Raw genomic sequence first — 18022 nt, 5'->3', positions numbered from 1 at the left:
ATACCTGTAAAATCCTGTTTTTTTAAAACCACTGCCACAGAACAAAAGTCACAGGATGATGTATTGTAAGTCTGTCACAAACTATCTCTGTGCCTATTACAAGCTGATAGATTAGATTATCTGAGGCCTGAAACTCCCTTAGGCCCCTCTCATCCCACATAAACCCCTGGTTTTATAAGCTTGGGGCTGCCTCCTCTGATTGTTAAGGGGCAGCCAGGTGGGTTAATAAAACTTGCTTGTCTGACTTTTAGTCTATCCTCCTTTCTCTTGGGAAGCCCAGAAGATTAATAAAACTTGCTTGCCTGACTTTGGGTTTATTCTCCTTTCTCTCAGCTAACCTTACACTTATGATCAAGCTACACCCTACCACTCCCCTGCTTGTATTTCACATTCCAAACAGAATAATTTGTATTTCTGGGATATTATCCTGCTTTGCCATGCCTCTGTGTCCTTGTACAATTGTCTGTCTTCTTGAAATGCTCTTGTTTTTCAACTGCTGATGTCTGTAAGCCTGGTTTTTTGTTTTTTTTAGTTGCCCTTTGCTGATTCTAACCAAACTGTTTTTCCTCATTTTTCCTTCTTTCCCTATACTCAATACCCATTCTCCTTTCTGCTTGATTTTTCTAGTCAAAACTCACACCAGAGGCCACCTTTCTTTTGGTACATATACAATTCAATCACTTTAGTTCATTCGTGATAATCATACTATTTAGGCTGCTGCTGTTGTTTTTAGTCACTACTCATGCTTTTTTTTTTTTGAGGGGAAAGAATTTTGATCTGTGCTCAGGCTGGAGTGCAGTGGCAGCCACTGCAGCTTTTATTTGGGGGCTTAGATGTTCCTCCCACCTCAGCCTCCCGAGGAGCTGGGACTACAGGCATGTGCTAACACTCCCAGCTAATTAAAAAGGTTTTTTTTTTTTTTTGTAGAGATGGGAGTTTCATCATGTTGCCCAGGCTAGGCTCGAACAACTGTTCCTGTGCTCACAAGATCCACCCACCTCAGCCTCGGCCTCCCAAAGTGCTCAGATTATAGGCTAGACCCACGATGCCCAGCTTACTCATGCTTTTTTTTTTTTTTTTAACATCCAAAGTTACAACTCATAATAAGCTGCTTTCTTCCTCATCCCTAAGGTTTTGAGATTTCTGGAGAAGTGAATGCTATTGAGATAATCACCAGTATTTACTGAGAGCTTATAAATTCTGGGCACTCCAGCATTTTTGCATGCTGGACATACAAAAATGAGTAAATTGCCAAGCGTGGTGGCATTTGCCTATAGTTCCAGCTACTCCGGAGGCTGAGGTGGGAGGATCACTTGACCTCTGACAGTAGAGGCTGCAGTGAGCCATGATCACACCACTGCACTCCAGCCTGGGCAACACAGAAAGACTCAAAAATAAAAAATACAATAAATTTTTTTAAAATGAGAAGGGCAGACCCAGCCCTTGCCTTGGGCTTATAGTCTAGAAAAGAAGACAGAGGCAGAGTGCCATGGCTCAAGGCTGGAATCCCAGCACTTTGGGAGAATTAGGCCGGTGGATCACCTGAGGCCAGTAGTTCCAGATCAGCCTGATCAACATGGCGAAACCCCGTCTCTACTAAAAATACAAAAAGCAGACGGGTATGGTGCAGAGGCCTATAATCCAGGCTACTTGAGAGGCTGAGGCAGAAGAATCGCTTGAATCCAGGAGGTGGTAGTTGCAGAGAGCAGAGATCGTACCACTGCACTACAGCCTGGGCAACAGAGCGAGACCGCCTTTAAAAAAAAAAAAGATGGAAAATAATTACAAATAATTATGATTGTGTCAAATGCTACAAAGCAGTATAGGATATTATTAGAAAACTGCGTGCTGAACATTTGGTAATTATTTATCATTTTCTGAGACAGTCTTGCTCTGTCGCCCAGGCTGGAGTGCAGTGACAAGACCTCCACTCACTGCAACGTCCGCCTTCCAGGTTCAAGCGATTCTCCTGCCTCTGCCTCCTGAGGAGCTGGGATTACAGGTGCGCGCCACACCTGGCTAACTTTTGTGTTTTTAGTAGAGACAGGGTTTCACCACGTTGGCCAGGCTGGTCTCGAACTCCTCCTAACTTCAAGTGATCCACCCACCTCGGCCTCACAAAGTGCTGGGATTACAGGCGTGAGCCACCGCGCCCGGCCTTGATAATTATTTTTAACTGAAATTTTAGAGTAAGACTGCAGACTCTTGCCCTATTTTAACTGAAATTTTATATAAGACTGCAGACTCTTGTCCTATTTCCAAAACTGCGGAAGCATTGCTAGCATCTTATTAAAATTAAATCACTTCTCGGTAGCAAGAATTGGACCGGGTTCACAACAGATGTCATACCTTCTTAGACTGGGTACCAAGCTCCTTACTTTTCAATCTTTAAAGGAGGAGAATCTATGTGATTACAAATAAACATTTTCATAAACCAATATGTGATCACAGCAAATCTGTAATACTTTCTGGATCACACCCACTTTCACAAAAATCCCAATTTTGGGTATGGCTTTATTTTCTAAAGCAGGGTGGCGGGGGAGGCGGAGAATTAACAAAGACTTCCTCCTCCATGTCAAGCACGAAACGTGGTGCTTTGAAATCTACTATCTGACTTGCTGTGCACAACGCAAGAGAAAGTTACGATTTATACGTATTATGAGCGTCACATCATGAAATAGGTTTCTCCCGACCAAACTAAAAATAGTAACTCTGCCCACTCGTTCTCAGCCCCTTTAACTTGCTTGGTTTTTCGCCAGGGCACTCAACCATCACTAGTATTTTATTGATTATTCCACGGCCCTTTCCCTGCTCCCAGACTCCCAGGCCGTAAGCATCTAGAAAGTCCCCGCGACCGCGACTGGCAGCGTCGGAGTCAATCCGCTGGAACGCCTGCCACGAGATGAAAGGAACAACAAAAAAAACTACTTCAGATCCCGGTGAGGGTCACTTCCAAGAACGGCTCGGCAGTACCTGGTACTGGGACAGGGCGGGCTCTTCACCGCCGCCGCTGGGGCCCCGAAGGCGAACGACTAAGAAGGAGCTGTCCTCTCCATCCCACAGGAAGAGCTCTCCACCGAGGCCAAAGACCATGTTTCTCGTCAGCAACTGCGACGGCGGCGATGAAGGTAATGACGAAGAAGCTGGTTTCTCAGCTTCGGCCGGGCTCTGGTTTTTCAGTCCCTCCCGGAGCCGCAAAAACACGACATGGTTAGGAAGCCAGGTCTGCCACAGGTCGCCGTCGCCCACAGGGCCCTGAACGGCCGCCATCTTAGCCCAGGTGCTCCCCTAGCTCCAGTTGCTCAGCCCGCCGACGAGCGCAGCCAGTCCGCGGCCGTCCACTCACTGCTTCGGCCAATCACCGAGGAGCTGGCCCGGAAGCTCGAGAGGCTCGTGTCAGAGGAGGGGCGAAAGCGAGGCCAAGCCCATCAGGCAGCGGGGTCGCCAAAGGAAAGCCAATCACCAGCCCAGCATTATTTCTGAAGCCCAAGGGGGCGGGACGAGAAGTCAACAGAAATGGTGGTGTTGCTCGAGGCTTCGCACCTGGGGAGAGACAGACTTGTCTATCTAATTGCCTATTGGAAACCTCCATCAGGGTAAACCCAGGCATCCAGAAGTTTCCCTCAAGACTTGGGCAGGGCGCATTGGCTCACGCATGTAATCCCAGCACTTTGGGAGGCCACGGCGCGTGGATCACGAGGTCAGGAGTTCAAGACCAGCCTGGCTAAGACGGTGAAACCCCCGTCTCTACTAAAAATACAAAAAAAATGAGCCGGGCATGGTGGCAGGCGCCTGTAATCCCAGCTACTCGGGAGGCTGAGGCAGAGAACTGCCTGAACCCGAGAGGCGGGGGTTGCAGTGAGCCAAGAACGCGCCACTGCACTCCAGCCTGGGAGATAGAGCGAATCTAAAAAAAAAAAAAAAAGATTTACCTCCCTCACTGCAGGTTGGGCTGGCCTCACACGTTTCGCTTGGATGCTTAAATGTGTATCCACGAGGGGCCGGCCTGTAAGACAACACTTCCCAGAATACCGTGCGATCCAAGCGCGGTCAATGCCCAAAAACTACAACTCCCAGGGGTCTGTGTGCTGCCGGGGGTGGGGCTTGCGCCGATGTCACCCGAGAAGAGGCGATGGCGGAGTCGATGAGGTGTCCGCGCCGCTCCCTGTATAAACTGGTGGGCTCACCGCCTTGGAAAGAGGCTTTTCGGCAGGTGGGTGTTTGGGCTGTGGACACTACCCCAGTCTGGCCCGGCTACCCCCATCTTCTCTGCCTTTGCCTTAGTCCTGCTCTGTGGAGCAGGCGCCGGAGCGCCTAGCGGCTAGCGGAAGCGGATCTCAAACCCAGGCCTCCTGACTGTGGAGTGTGGGATTAGCCTGGGTCGGCCCAGTCCTAGAAAGCCTTGGTTTTGGATTCAGTTTTGTTTTAAATTTGAGTGTGGTCATGACATCACCCTTTGCACCTCTGCAATAAGACTATCTACTGTTGCTGCGGAGGTGGCCACCGAGAGAGGTACTTTGTATACGTTCGTCTTGTGAGGTAGAGATGATTTCTACTCTAGAGAGTAGTAAACTGAGGCTTAGAAGAACGCTCCACCTCAGTTCTGGCCTCTCCTGAACATAGTGTGATTGCTAGTAAGTAATGTTACCCAAGCAAGTAAGCCAACGCAAGAAATATAGCAGATACAGCAGAGTTTCTCAGCCTTGACAATGGACATTTTGAGGGAGATGTTTACTTGTTGTGGAGGGCTGTTTAAGCCACATCTCTAGCCTCTACCCACTAGATGCTAATAGTCCTACAACTAGAATTGTGACAACCAAAAATGTCTCCAAGTATTGCCAAATGTTCCTTGGGGGACAAAACCTCCCTGAGTTCAGAAACGCTGTTGTGCAGGAAGGCCGTTACCACAGCCACATCTAGAGTAGCAAGAATTTGGAAGGAATGTAAATATTCTGTAATAGGACATTGGATGCTGAGATATTATGCACATGACCATTAAGGAAACTGGCACTGAAGATAGAATTAAAAATATGGTTATATGTGAATACATGTACAAAGCATTGTAATTGTATGTATCTCTACAGAGGAATACGCAAAAATAACACTAGTTAGTAGTATGGTTGAAATTTTGTGTCTGTAAACTTTCTTTACTATTTCCCCAACTAATGTAAGAGTGTTTTTTAAAAGTAGAAATGCCTTTTTTTTTTCTCCTCATCTTGCTCTTTTCCAAGAGATGCCTGGAGAGAATGAGAAACAGCCGGGACAGGGTCCTAAACAGGTACCGCCAGGCTGGAAGCAGTATGCCAGGGAAGGCTCAGAACACCTTTCTAGTGCAAGAGGTGATGGAAGAAGAGTGGAATGCTTTGCAGTCAGTGGAGAATTGTCCAGAAGACTTGGCTCAGGTCAGGCTGGGCTCTATGTTTTCAGGGAGGGGGACTACACTACCAAGAACTGCTAGGGTCCTCTTTTACTTGTTTACTTGAGTCCTCTAAACCCACCACCCCCCTACCGCCATTTAGAATTTAACAGCCTTTAACCCAGGCTTTTCTTAATATTAGAAAATTAATTACCCTTAATATTAGACTTGTCTAGATGAATTGTTATGAAATACCAGACTGTAGACCTGCTGATCACTACAACATCATCATCTATGAAACTAAAAAGAAAGAAATTTCACTTGCTTCTACCCTTGGGCATAGACAGGAATCTTTTTCTTTTTCTTTTTCTTTTTTGGCTTGCTCTGTCGCCCAGGCTGGAGTGCCATGGCGTGATCTTGGCTCACTACAACCTCTGCTTCTCGGATTCAAGCAGTTCTCCTGCCTCAGCCTCCCGAGTAGCTGGGATTACAGATGTGTGCCACCATGCCTGGCTAATTTTTTTTCTATTTTTAGCAGGGAAGGGGTGTCACCGTGTTGGCCAGGCGGGTCACAAACACCTGACCTGAAGTGATCTGCCCACCTCAGGAATCTCTTTCTAAAAAGGTCTCCAGAAATTTTCTGATTCTAACCTCAGCCAGCATTGGGAGCCATGTGTGGAAAGAAAACCATTTATAGTGTGTCAGGAAGAGCACTGGACTGGAAGTCAGGAGTTCCAGAAATCAAATCCTGGTTTGGCTATTGATTCTTAACTTCAATCTGCCTATTTGAGGTTTAGTTTTCACATTTATAAAATGGAGAAGATAATGTTGTCAGCATTGTAAAGACTATGTAAGAAAATGTGGGCAACTATTTGAAACCATCAGTGCACTGTGTAATAATGATGCATTATTCAGTGGCTTTTATGTGTTTTATGATACACCAATGTTTGCCATATAGCACTACAATTAGTACTCACAGTAACCCTTTCAGACAGATTTTATTCCCAATTTACAGAGGCCAAAACAGATTTGCAGAGACTAGGAACTTTTCCTGTGGTTACATAGCCTTGGAAGAATATATACTTAACTTCTACCCTCTATCATCTCTCCAAAATTGGGTACCATTATTTTGTCACCGGGTAGTTGGATCATTTGTTGATGACTTCTCAGCATGACAACATTACCCCACTGTCAGCATATTCTACAGGAGGACTGGACTGATTTTGTCCAGTAAATCTAGGTTCTTCAAGTCAGCCTCCAAGTATGAATCACTGTGGGACTTAGTTGGTTATTAATACTTCAACTTCTGATACCTCCACTTTCTCTTCCAGTTGGAGGAGCTGATAGACATGGCTGTGCTGGAGGAAATCCAACAGGAGCTGATTGAGCAAGGTAACCCCTAAGAGTAGTCCTTCCTTACCTAAATTTAGCTACCAGAATGCTGTGACCTTTCCTCCAATCAGGATTAGTTCATAAGTACCATTTGTCTGCTTCCATCAGTCAAGTATCCAAAAGGCTTCTTTTGTACTCTGATGTCTTGGGTGTCTACCTTCCCAATAATAAGGGTCTCCAGGGTGCTAGGCTTTGTGCTATGAACTTCTCATTTAATGACACTTTTCTCCATGTGACTATCCAGGAGTAACATAGTAGTATTAGAATAGAAGGTGGTGTTCTCATGCAGATCATACAGCTAGTAAGTGGAGGAGATGGGAAGCAGAATGAGTTGTGTGAATCCAGTTCTCATGTTTATTCTACCATCCTGCCTATTAATGGGTTAATAGTTCGCTGACAGTGGTGGCTTATGCCTGTAATTCCAGCACTTTGAGAGGCTGAGGCAGGAGTATTGCTTGAGGCCACTTCAAGACCACCATGGGCAATATAACAAGACCTTGTCTCTACAAAAATAAAAAAAAAATCAGCTGGGTGTGGTAGCACACACTTGTAGCCTCCTTCAGCCAGAAGGCTTAGGCAGGAGATCACTTGAGCCCAAGAGTTTAAGGTTGTAGTGAGCTATAATTGCACCACCTCACTCCAGCCTGGCTGACAGGGTGAGATCCTGTCTCTTTAAAAAAAAAAAAAAAAAGCAACTTGCCACCTTACAAGATACAGTGACAGTGCATGGTCAGATCCCTTGACCTGTTCATTTTAAGTGCTGCATTCTCTATTAACTCCTCAGGGCCTTGTGAGCATCGACTCCTTGAGGTAGGTGTCCATAGCACTGTGTAGATAGCATAATTTTGTGCCTTATGTAGTTAAGACATTTATTCCATGTAGCCCTGATTTGAATAGGCTTTGTTTTTTTGTTTTTTGAGACAGGGTCTCTGCCCAGGCTAGAGTGCAGTGCGAGATCACGGCCCACTGCAGCCTTGACCTCCTGGGCTCAAGTGATTTTCCCACCTCAGCCTTCTGAATAGCTGGGATCATAGGCATGTGCCACCACCCCTGGCTATTTTTTTTTTTAGCTAAAGATGGTAAAAATAAGACAAAAAATTATTTTATTTATTTTTTTGAGACAGGTTCTTGCTGTGTTGCCCAGGCTGGAGTGCAGTGGTGTGATCATGGCTCACTGTGGCTTCATCTTCCTAGGCTCAACCAATCTTCCCATCTTAGCCTCCTGAGTAGCTGGGACTGCAGGTGTGCACCACCATGACCAGCTAACTTTTTTATTTCTTATAGAAACAAGGTCTCACTCTGTTGCCAAGGCTGGTCGCAAACTCCTCCCTGGTCTCAAGTGATCCTCCCATCTCAGCCTCCCAAAGTGTTGAGATGACAGACGTGAGCCAACATGCCTAGCCTAATTTTTTTTTTTTTTGTGGAGACAGGTCTCACTGTGTTGTGCAGGCTGGTCTTGAACACCTGGACTCAAATAATCCTCCTACCTCAGCCTCCCAAACTATTGGGATTACAGACATGAGTCCCCAGCATTAGGCTTCCTCTTGATGACCTGTAAAATGGAGATAATACCCTCTAAGTTTGTTGTAAGGCTTAAACAACATGTGTAGAAGACTTAGTGCATTGCCTGGCACATAGAGAGCTTTCAATAATCAACAGCTATTATGGTGAGGCAAGAGCACATACTGTTGAGTCATACCTCTAAGATTCACTTAGCTTTACCACTTTAATTTGTGTGGGACTGAGCAAAGCACTTAATTTCCCTGTGCCTCAGTTTCTTCACCTTTGAAATAAGGATAATAATAGTGAAGAAGTTAACATATGTAAGGGACTTAAAATAGCATTTGACACACAAGTGCCATGCAAGTGTTAGTTGTTATGACTGTTGCTGTTGATTCCAGTTGGACTATAAATTCTTTAAGTTATCATCTTTTTATATTGAATTTCCCTTTCCCCCACCTACAAAACGTATCTAAGTGGTGAAACATAAGACTCACCAAATGTTTATTTGGGGCATATTTAACTGATAAATCTAAAGTGACAAGGATTTACTGTGTTGTGCTTACTCAGCCATAAGGAACATTCTAAAGCAGAGGTTGACAGACTTTTTGTGAAGAGTCAGATAGCAAATATTTTACTTTACAGACCATGTGGTGGTCTCTGGAACAACTTCTCAACTCTGCGGTTCTAGTGGAAAAGCAGTTATAGTCACTACATAAACAAATAAGTGTGGCTGTAGTTTTTTGACTCCTTCCCTAATATCTAGACTGTCAGCTCAACAAGGACGGGACAGTCTTTTTCATCTTTGTGCCCCCTGTGACTAGCACATACTAGGTACTGTTGAATGTTTGCTAAGTGAATGAGCACACAGATTCTGAACTACACAGATTTCAAGTATGTGGACATACTTGGAAAACAGATCACTTTTGATTCAGCAGGGTTGTCTTGGCATCAGAAATCAGTTCTCTCTCTTTTTTTATTAACACATAGTCTTGCTCTGTTGCCCAGGTGGGAGTACTGTAGCACAATCTCCGCTCACTGCAACCTCCACCTCCCGGGTTTAAGCATTTCTCCTGCCTCAGCCTCCCAAGTAGCTGGGATTACAGGTGTGCACCACCACGCCCAGCTAATTTTTTGTATTTTTTAGTAGAGATGAGGTTTCACCATGTTGGCCAGGCTGGTTTGGAACTTCTGACCTCAAGTGATTTGCCTGCCTTGGCCTCCCAAAGTGTTAGGATTACAGGCGTGAGCTACTGCGCCTGGCTAGCCATCAGTTCTCTTTGTCAGCTTTCTTTAGTTGCCTGTGGGACCCCGATATTCCACATGCTCCTATGGCCTCTGGAGATGTGTGTGAAAATTGTCTTCTTGTGTCTTAGCCTACTTCTTGTGCTCACAAAAAGGGGATAGAGAGGAGGGAGAGGGATTCAACAATCCAGCCTGAGAGCAGTAAAAACTAGTGACTGTTATTGTGGTTTTGCCCAAATATTTCCCTTGTGTGACAGAAGCCTTTGGAAGTGAAGCTTAGAATTAAATATAGGGCAACCTGAAGCATGGTGAAGCATTCCAATTGCCTTTGCCTTGCAGAGCAGTCCATCATCAGCGAGTATGAGAAGAGCTTGCAGTTTGATGAAAAGTGTCTCAGTGTCATGCTGGCTGAGTGGGAGGCAAACCCACTCATCTGTCCTGTATGTACAAAGTAAGAGTTAAAACCTTTTCGGCATTATTCATTCCCATTCCCCGCTCTCAGGTGAGTGGCATTTTCCCCCACATTTGTTGCCTGAAAAGGTCTGAAGATCCAGGTCTGGTGGCCATGATGCTCTGGGATCCTAATTCTGCTTCTAGGTACAATCTGAGAATCACAGGCGGTGTGGTCGTGTGTCAGTGTGGCCTGTCCATCCCATCTCATGTGAGTGTTCCACACAGATTTTGTGACACTTCTTCCCACATATATCACTTTCTTGAAGATCCTCCAGTGCTGGCTTGAAGCCCATTGTGTATATTTCTTCCCAATATTATGTTCAGTGGTGTCACATCGATAGCCTCAAATCAGCCATGGTGAGAATATATACGGCATGAAAATTGGCAAACAGTACACATCAGGGCTTTTAGGGCCCTGGAGAGCCACCACTGCTTAAGTTTTTTATGGAGACCTCAGCTTGGAATTAGAAATGCCTGTATCTGACATTCCATAAAAATTTTCTATATATGAAGCCATACCCAATTCAGAATTTAAGCTTCAGTAATCTTAAAATACAGAAGGAGTCCTTTTATCTGGCATGATGTGGACTGAAGTGCAAATTTGCTAGTTAATTGACCAGTTGGTTAAAGAGGCAAATTATAAAAATAAAATGTTTTATGGAAAGTTTCAAACACATAAATTTATTTGACAGCCTTTGAGTGTGGCTCTGCTGGTTGGAGAGCTGAGTCATCTGTTTTATTTTTATTTTATTTGAGACAGAGTCTCACTCTGTTGCCCAGGCTGGAGTGCAGTGGTGCAGTCTTGGCTCACTGCAGCCTCCGCCTCCTGAGTTAAAGCAAATCTCCTTTCTCAGCCTCCTGAGTAGCTGGGATTACAGTTGTGTGCCACCACACCCGGCTAATTTTTGTATTTTTTTTTTCTTTTTCTTGTTATTTCTTTTTTTCTTTGTTTCTTAATTTTTGTATTTTTAATAGAGATGAAGTTTCACCAATACAAACTCCTGACTCAGGTGATGCACCCGCCTCAGCCTCCCAAAGTGCTGGGATTACAGGTGTGAGCCACCAAGCCTGGCTGAGTCACCTTTTTTACATAACCAACTCCTATAATATATAGTCCAGAATTTCCAGTTTTAATTCCATAAAGTGGATCAAGCAGCTGAGTATACAACTTTGGAATTTTTCCTGCCCTTCGTTTACTTAATTCTATAGCCCTTTTTCTTTTTTTTAAAGCAGCTCATCTTTTAAGAGTGTTTCCTAAACTTTCCACTTATTCTTATAAAAATAAAACTTCAGGCCAGGCGCGGTGGCTCACGCCTGTAATCCCAGCACTTTGGGAGGCCGAGGCAGGTGGATCACGAGGTCAAGAGATCGAGACCATCCTGGTCAACGTGGGGAAACCCCGTCTCTACTGAAAATACAAAAAAAAATTAACTGGGCATGGTGGCGTGTGCCTGTAATCCCAGCTACTCAGGAGGCTGAGGCAGGAGAATTGCCTGAACCCAGGAGGCGGAGGTTGTGGTGAGCCGAGATCGCGCCATTGCACTCCAGCCTGGGTAACAAGAGCGAAACTCCGTCTCAAAAAAAAAAAAAAAAAAAACAAAACAAAAAAACTTCATTATCATTCCCCTGTATCATTAATTTACATAATAAGTAATGTTACTGAGTTACAGTAGCAAGTTCAAGTAACCCAAGCAGATCTGGGAGCAAATACTAATAGTTGTTGGTAAGGATGCACTCAGCTGCTAAGGGCAGAGGCAGAGGGAGGCTGGAAAGTAGTCTGCAATCTCTGAGTGTTCTTCCTGCCATGAGTGGCTGTCAGTGTGTTTTACAGCAGGAGTAGAGGGCATTGATTAATTTGGAGAGGCAGTTAAATGGAGATTGGTTAAGAGATCTTCTTGGTACAGTCATGGACCCAAGAGTATCCTTAAGTCTCCAAAGAATCAAGGCATCACAGTGAACCACAGTTACATTGGTTGGCATAAGGAGTGAGGATTTTCAATCTGTTGGCTGTCAAGTCACTAAGATGAGGTTGAACTTTTTTATTTTGTAGTCTTCTGAGTTGACAGAGCAGAAGCTTCGTGCCTGTTTAGAGGGTAGTACAAATGAGCACAGTGCACATTGTCCCCACACACCTGAATTTTCAGTCACTGGAGGAACAGAAGAAAAGTCCAGTCTTCTCATGAGCTGTCTGGTAAGCCTCTCATGGGACCCAGACTGTGGTAAGAGGGGGTCTGTGGTTGGTTCTATTTCCACCTTGATAGAAGTAATGGCCTAGAAACAGGTAAATGTTTAATGCAGTTTATTCTCTAAGGAATTTACTTGCATAGAAAAGTGAAGGTAACAAGTCATTTCAACTCAAAGGCCAATCATTCTCTGAAAGGAGAAGGGAAGATGCAGCGCAGGATCATAACAAGAGGATTGGTCTGGGAGTTAGGACGCCTGGCTCCACATCTGCTCTTCTCTTGTTAGATCAGCAGTAGTCATTCTGGATTCAGCTGGTAATTTCATAGTCAGAAGACCTAGATAGGCCATACTGGCACCACTTTTGCCGAAGGAAACGGCAGAAAGCATAGCAGGGCAGCATTATGTTTGGCTGTCAGCAGAGTTTTCACAGAGGTCCAAGGGCTAGTCACTAGCCTGAGTGACAGCTGAGGTTTGAGGGACAGGAAGACAAGTGGGTATGGGAACCACCTGTCTTAGAAGTCTTAAGCATGCTATAGGAACCAGTATCTCTTACAATCATGTAACATATATGTATATGTATGTGTATATATATATCCACACAAACACACATAAAATCAATAGGATATATATTATTATTATTGCTTTTTGGTCCCAGGGGAATTTTGGGATTAGGAGCATACTGTACTTTAGGAAGTTTATAGCCATGGCCTTCTACTGGGTATTTAGAATTCCTTCATGGCCCTCTCATTCCAAATGCAATTAACCTATAGGGGTCATTTTTATTATAAGCAGCATTGCCTAGTAACACAGCCACTTCACCTTTATCAAGTTTCTTCCATAGGTATTTAATTCTCCTCATTCATTAAAAAAACAATTAACTGAAGACTTACTAAAATTCAGAAATACACATCTCTCACAGAGCTCAAGTCTTGGGTTGGTAATAAGAGAACAGAATAAACAGGCAGTACCCCTGGAGAGCTGTAGAGGGAGGGCTTATGGGAGTTCAGAAGAGGGTAAGGTCACTTATGGTGACACCTTCCTGGAGGAGGCATTTAACTTGGCCTTAAAGCATGGAATCGATCTGGACAGACATGGAGATCTGGCGAATTGTAGGGGTAGAGCTTAAGTGGAAGATCCCTACATGAAGAACAAGGCAGAGAAGCGAGGAGGCATTTAACTTGGCCTTAAAGCATGGAATCGATCTGGACAGACATGGAGATCTGGCGAATTGTAGGGGTAGAGCTTAAGTGGAAGATCCCTACATGAAGAACAAGGCAGAGAAGCAGGAAACTGGAGTGTATACAAAGAGCGTCTTGTTCTGCTTAGCTGGAGCATTAGGTTCATGAGGGAGAGGGTAGTTCCTGTTAGGAGTAGGAAACAGATTAAGAGGAGTGAAGTAATCTGGCTGGAATTTTACTACTAAGTGATAGAGCTGGTATTAGACCCCCGATCTTTCTGGTTCCAGTGTCCCTGCTGTTTCCTGCTCCAGGCTCAGGCCTTGGTGGAAGGATGCCGTTTTCCATCGGCTTGTATGGAAAGAAACAGTACATGAAAGTTCAAATGAAACCCCTTACTACTTCCTGTTGACTACAGGCATGTGTTCCCCTCTGTCCCAGCTACCCAGCACTGGTTGCAGATGCTCGAATATGCAGGTGCTTTCAAGCTTCTGTGCTGTTTATTCTGTTTTGTCTGAATGCCTTTGACTCCTCCCCCTCCATTTAAGGATCATTTGCACAGATTATTTATTGAGCACTACAATATGCCATGTACTTCATTCAGCCTGATTCCTCACATGGAATTGGCCAGTCTTGGCCAGGCATGGTGGCTTGTCTGTAATCCCAGCACTTTGGGAGGCCAAGGCGGGCAGATCCCTTGAGGTTGGGAGTTCAAGACCAGCCTGGCCAACATGGTGAAACCCCATCTCTACTACAAATACAAAAATTAGCCGGGCATGGCGGTGGGTGCCTGTAATCTCAGCTACTTGGGAGGCTGAGGCAGGAGAATTGCTTGAACCTGGAAGGTGGAGGTTGCAGTGAGCTATCACACCACTGCACTCCAGCCTGGGTGACAGAGTGAGACTGTGTCTCAAAAACAGAACTGATGGCCAGGTGCAGTGGCTCATGCCTGTAATCCCCACACTTTGAGAGGCCAAGGTGGGTGGATCACCTGAGGTCAGGAGTTTGAGACCAGCCTGGCCAACACGATGAAACCCTGTCTTTACTAAAAAATTAGCCAGGCTTGGTGGCACATGCCTGTAATCCCAGCTACTTGGGAGGCTGAGGGAGGAGAATCACTTGAACCTGGAAAGCAGATAAAGTGGAGGTTGCGGTGAGTGGATATCTCACCATTGTACTCCAGTCTGGGCAGCAAGAGCAACACCTTTTTTTAAAAAAAAAGGCCAGTTCAGGAGTCCATTCCTTTGGAGTCTGTTACCATTCTCAGTAAACCTAACGAGGGCTGGCAGAGGGGAATTGGCTGGTCTCTCCTTGGGCTTCCACTGTACCTCATGCCGTGTCACCTATAACAGTGTTACAGTTACTGCTCATCTTTGTCCTTGAGGGCACGGTCCGTATCTTTATTTTTACTCCCTGTGCTCGGCATATATTAATAAATAGGTGCTTAATATGCTTGTACAAATGAGTTAAGGTGGAGGGAGGAGAGCTGAAGAGGCACAAGTCAGATGGCTTTGGCTTCTGCCTTCTTGGTAAGGTGAACAAGTGAGTCATCCACACAGATTATAATGGTGTCTGGAGCTCTTTAAGTATGAAAGTCCAAATGCTGGGGGGTATGAGAAGGGCAATTAGAGTTAAGTGGAAGACTGTCTAATTGCTGAGTGTACAGCTTCAGCTCAGCGTATACTTGTTATTGACCCCAGTTATCCACTCACCTAACCGTCAGTGCTGTGGCTCAGAGCAGCAGTGAAGCCAAGTGGGTAGTGAGGTTTGGGATGTGAGTGCTATGCAGCAGTCCTGGAAATCGTAGTTGGCAGTGTGGGCTCTGGGGTGGGAAGGGAGACCATTGTTGGGTAAGTCGGGGTAGGTGGGGGGTCACAGTGAACACAAGAAGCACAGCCAGGTGCTGTGGCTCATGCCTGTAATCCCAGCACTTAGGAAGGCTGAGGTGGGTGGATCACTTGAGGCCAGGAATTCAAGACCCGTCTGGGCAACATGATGAAACCCCATCTCTACTAAAAATACAAAAATTAGCCAGGCATGGTGGCTCACACCTGTACTCCCAGCTACTCATGAGGGTGAAGTGGGAGGATGGCTTGAGCTCAGGAGGCAGAGGTTGCAGTGAACTGAGATGATGGTATTGCGCTCCAGCCTGGGCGACAGGGAGATTATGCCTAAAAAATAAAAAAACAAGAAACAGGAGGGTAAAAGACAAAATTGTATTTTCTAAGTTCCGAGTTCAACATTTGGAAAGGCAGACATTTGGAATGCTCTAGGTCCAGTGTGCCACTCAACCTTTGGTTTTCACTTAAGGGGGAATCAAGGACCATTGGGTTAGAATTCAGTGAGGTCAGGGTGTAGGGTAGCTCAGCATAAATGTTGAGGATGTGTTGGAAGATAGATGGGGTGGGTTGCAGAAGATGGTGATATATTATAAGGACTAGGAATATTTCAGATGTGAAGGTGCTCAGGTGGTGGTCATGGGGATGGAATATGCTAAACCAACCTATTAGCAGGGCTATAGTGCCTTTTAGAGAAAGCCAAATTTATTACCTGTGGAAGTGATAAGAAACAAGGGTAACCTATTTATGCCTAGTGTTCCATTATTGGAACACTAAACCTGTGGGAGTTATCGATGCCCTACTGCTCAAGGTCATCCCCAAGTTCTGATTTTTCACACAAAAAAATTTGCATAAATGGGTTAAGGACAAACAGGATTCCTTAGCATATTGGTGGGCTGAGCTATCAAGGAATTGGGAACCAGTTTTACACTCAGGTGCTTACTGATACTACAAATCAAGAGGAAGAGAGTTTTCTGCCTGTACTGATCATGCATGGCTTCTACCTCCCCTATGATACATACCTGCATCAATCTTGTGTAGATTTGGAGTCTCATCTTCCTGCTGGGCTTTAAAGGCCCCAGGCTATCAAGAGTTTGAATACAGTCTTTCTGGTCACTGGTTTCCTGAGGGTAAGGATGTTTGATTAGTTCATCTACAGGATTTAATCTTAGCTTGAAGACTATATTGATGCTGATGGTTTCCAAGGCAGTTGTTTGAAGGCTGCAGGGCAGAGGCCCAGCAAAGCAAGAGGGGTAGTCATCAGTGGCCTCCTTGACAAACTACACTAGTGATAACTGTCATGACTAGAATACAATTTAAGCTAAAATTATTTTCCTGTTTAAACCTAGGCTTGTGATACTTGGGCTGTGATCCTCTAGAGCCAGCTTGGAGTCACATCATTCTACCCAGTTGAAGACAACTCATTCCGTCTGAGGAGCCTTGTACATATAAATCTTTTATTCATAACTTATTTATTTTGTATCAAAACTTTTCAACGATACTGAATGAAAAACAAACAAACAAACAAACAAAAAACCTTTTTCCAGCATCTGTTCTTGGTTTTTTGTGATGCAGGTTGAAGGGGGAGGAATAGAAAAGACAAACTGCCTTGGAGGAGATAAACCAATTTTATTGTCTATTATGTTATACAAAAATCTACAAATAATAGATTTGTACAGAAAAAAAATGGTAATAAATGAGAGCATAAAACATCATATATAATTTAAATTTGGTATTTTTTCCCCATGATATTAGGATGATAATCATTTCAAAGCATATGTCTAGCTTCAGACTTGGATTTGTTCAATGACCAAAGCCTGCCGTAAAACTATGGCTTTCAGTGTCTGTCTGCTCTACTTGCTCTTGACAAAACTTTTGAGGTCTTCAAGAAAAGTAATGTACTCCTGGTGCTCCAGGGCTGTGCTGAGCTCCACCAACTCATCTGCAAAAGTGTTGTCCACCCCTCGGTCTGCAAGGAAATCCATTAGGTGGTCATATAAGGCCTGCAAAGAACAACATTTACTAGTTAAAAAAAAAAATCTCTAATTTCCATTAAAATTCTTCCTTCTCTCCTTGAACTAGGACCCTCCCTTGCAAGGTCCAAAAGGTTCCCCCATCTTATCAAGCACTCACCCAGTCCAGGGAATCTGTGTTTAGTGTATAATTAGTATCCTTCCATTCAGAGTCGCCAGTGGACTGAAAGCTAACTTCCCTGATAGAGAAGATGTCACTCTCAGCCTCATCCTCTTGTCCAACCTGAGAAGAAACAGTATCTGGGGAAACTGAAGAGTTTTCCAGGACAAGCCAGACTCATGCAAAGAAAGGGGGTCACTGACAGCATATCACTCATTAGGTTTTAACCCTCTTCCCTCACTCCATACCTCTCCCTCCCCTGGCTTTGCCCGTCTAAGCTAGAAAATCTTTAAATGTCTGCTAAAAGGGACAGGAAGTTCCCAAGAGACATGCTGTGTTCCCCAGGGGTACCAAGGGGCTAGCACTCCATCCTGCATACCTCATCTTCTGGATAATGACAGTCCAGCACAAGGGCCTTCTTGCCATCATTCTTTATAACTTCAACCACAAAATTGGGAGTTGACGTCAATTCAGGCTGAGAAAAGAAACAAGAAGTCAGTACATGCCACTGCTGGAAGGAGATGGATGGCTGGATCAGGGATCTCAGATAGTTCAGAGTATCTGATGGCTACCACTGTTAGGATACAATGTAGCCATTTTAACAGTCTTATGCCATACTGTTCCCAAATGAAGAGCTTTATCTCTTCATAGCTCAGGCCTATAATCCCAACACTTTGGGAGGTTGAGGAGGGTGGTTCACCTGAGGTCAGTAGTTCAAGACCAGTCTGGCCAACATGGTGAAACCC

The 18022-nt window shown here is 44.7% G+C and overlaps 3 protein-coding genes across 8 annotated transcripts in view; 1 reads left to right on the top strand and 2 right to left on the bottom strand.

Moving 5' to 3' along the window:
• The window catches only part of NUP88 (nucleoporin 88), a 31177-nt gene extending 27868 nt beyond the window's left edge, over window positions 1-3309 (bottom strand). The window contains exon 1 of one of the 3 annotated variants that reach the window (XM_021672755.2): window positions 2974-3309. In XM_021672755.2, the coding sequence (XP_021528430.1) occupies window positions 2974-3270 (297 nt within the window). In that variant the 5' untranslated portion in view covers window positions 3271-3309. The remainder of the gene's footprint in view (window positions 1-2973) is intronic. The other 2 variants (XM_021672756.2, XM_012460537.3) reach the window with 2 other exon arrangements.
• Window positions 3310-3974: 665 nt separating this feature from the next.
• RPAIN (RPA interacting protein) lies at window positions 3975-16858 on the top strand. 4 transcript variants are annotated; one of them, XM_012460538.3, is made up of 7 exons: window positions 3987-4213; window positions 5232-5402; window positions 6688-6748; window positions 9833-9944; window positions 10091-10154; window positions 11997-12137; window positions 16493-16858. In XM_012460538.3, the coding sequence occupies exons 1-7, from the start codon at window positions 4133-4135 to the stop codon at window positions 16520-16522; spliced, it is 660 nt and encodes a 219-aa protein (XP_012315961.1). In that variant the 5' UTR covers window positions 3987-4132; the 3' UTR covers window positions 16523-16858. The 4 variants fall into 4 exon arrangements, with proteins under 4 accessions (XP_064223669.1, XP_012315961.1, XP_012315963.1 ...); XM_012460539.3 differs by lacking the exon at window positions 3987-4213 and adding an exon at window positions 4233-4512; XM_064367599.1 differs by lacking the exons at window positions 10091-10154; window positions 11997-12137 and having other exon boundaries at window positions 3975-4213.
• Window positions 16753-18022, bottom strand: part of C1QBP (complement C1q binding protein) — a 9190-nt gene continuing 7920 nt past the window's right edge. Inside the window, exons 4-6 of the mRNA XM_012460448.3 lie at window positions 17656-17751; window positions 17277-17399; window positions 16753-17146 (exon numbers count right to left, since the gene is read on the bottom strand). Of these exons, the coding sequence (XP_012315871.2) occupies window positions 16997-17146; window positions 17277-17399; window positions 17656-17751 (369 nt within the window). The 3' untranslated portion in view covers window positions 16753-16996. The remainder of the gene's footprint in view (window positions 17147-17276; window positions 17400-17655; window positions 17752-18022) is intronic.

This window comes from Aotus nancymaae, unplaced genomic scaffold, assembly GCF_030222135.1.
Source record: "Aotus nancymaae isolate 86718 unplaced genomic scaffold, 86718_ANA_hifiasm-v0.15.2.pri h1tg000072l, whole genome shotgun sequence".
In the NCBI taxonomy this organism is placed as follows: Eukaryota; Metazoa; Chordata; class Mammalia; order Primates; family Aotidae; genus Aotus; species Aotus nancymaae.
Note: the sequence above shows the minus strand (reverse complement) of the source record. Positions and strands in the feature narration are given on the sequence as shown.

Bases quoted from the DNA above. Each gene is read 5' to 3' on its own strand.
- RPAIN (XM_012460538.3), top strand. From the start codon at position 4,133: ATGGCGGAGTCGATGAGGTGTCCGCGCCGCTCCCTGTATAAACTGGTG. The intron at 10,155-11,996 runs GTGAGTGTTCCA...TTTATTTTGTAG, and splicing joins GCCTGTCCATCCCATCTCAT to TCTTCTGAGTTGACAGAGCA. The intron at 12,138-16,492 runs GTAAGCCTCTCA...GTTTAAACCTAG, and splicing joins GTCTTCTCATGAGCTGTCTG to GCTTGTGATACTTGGGCTGT.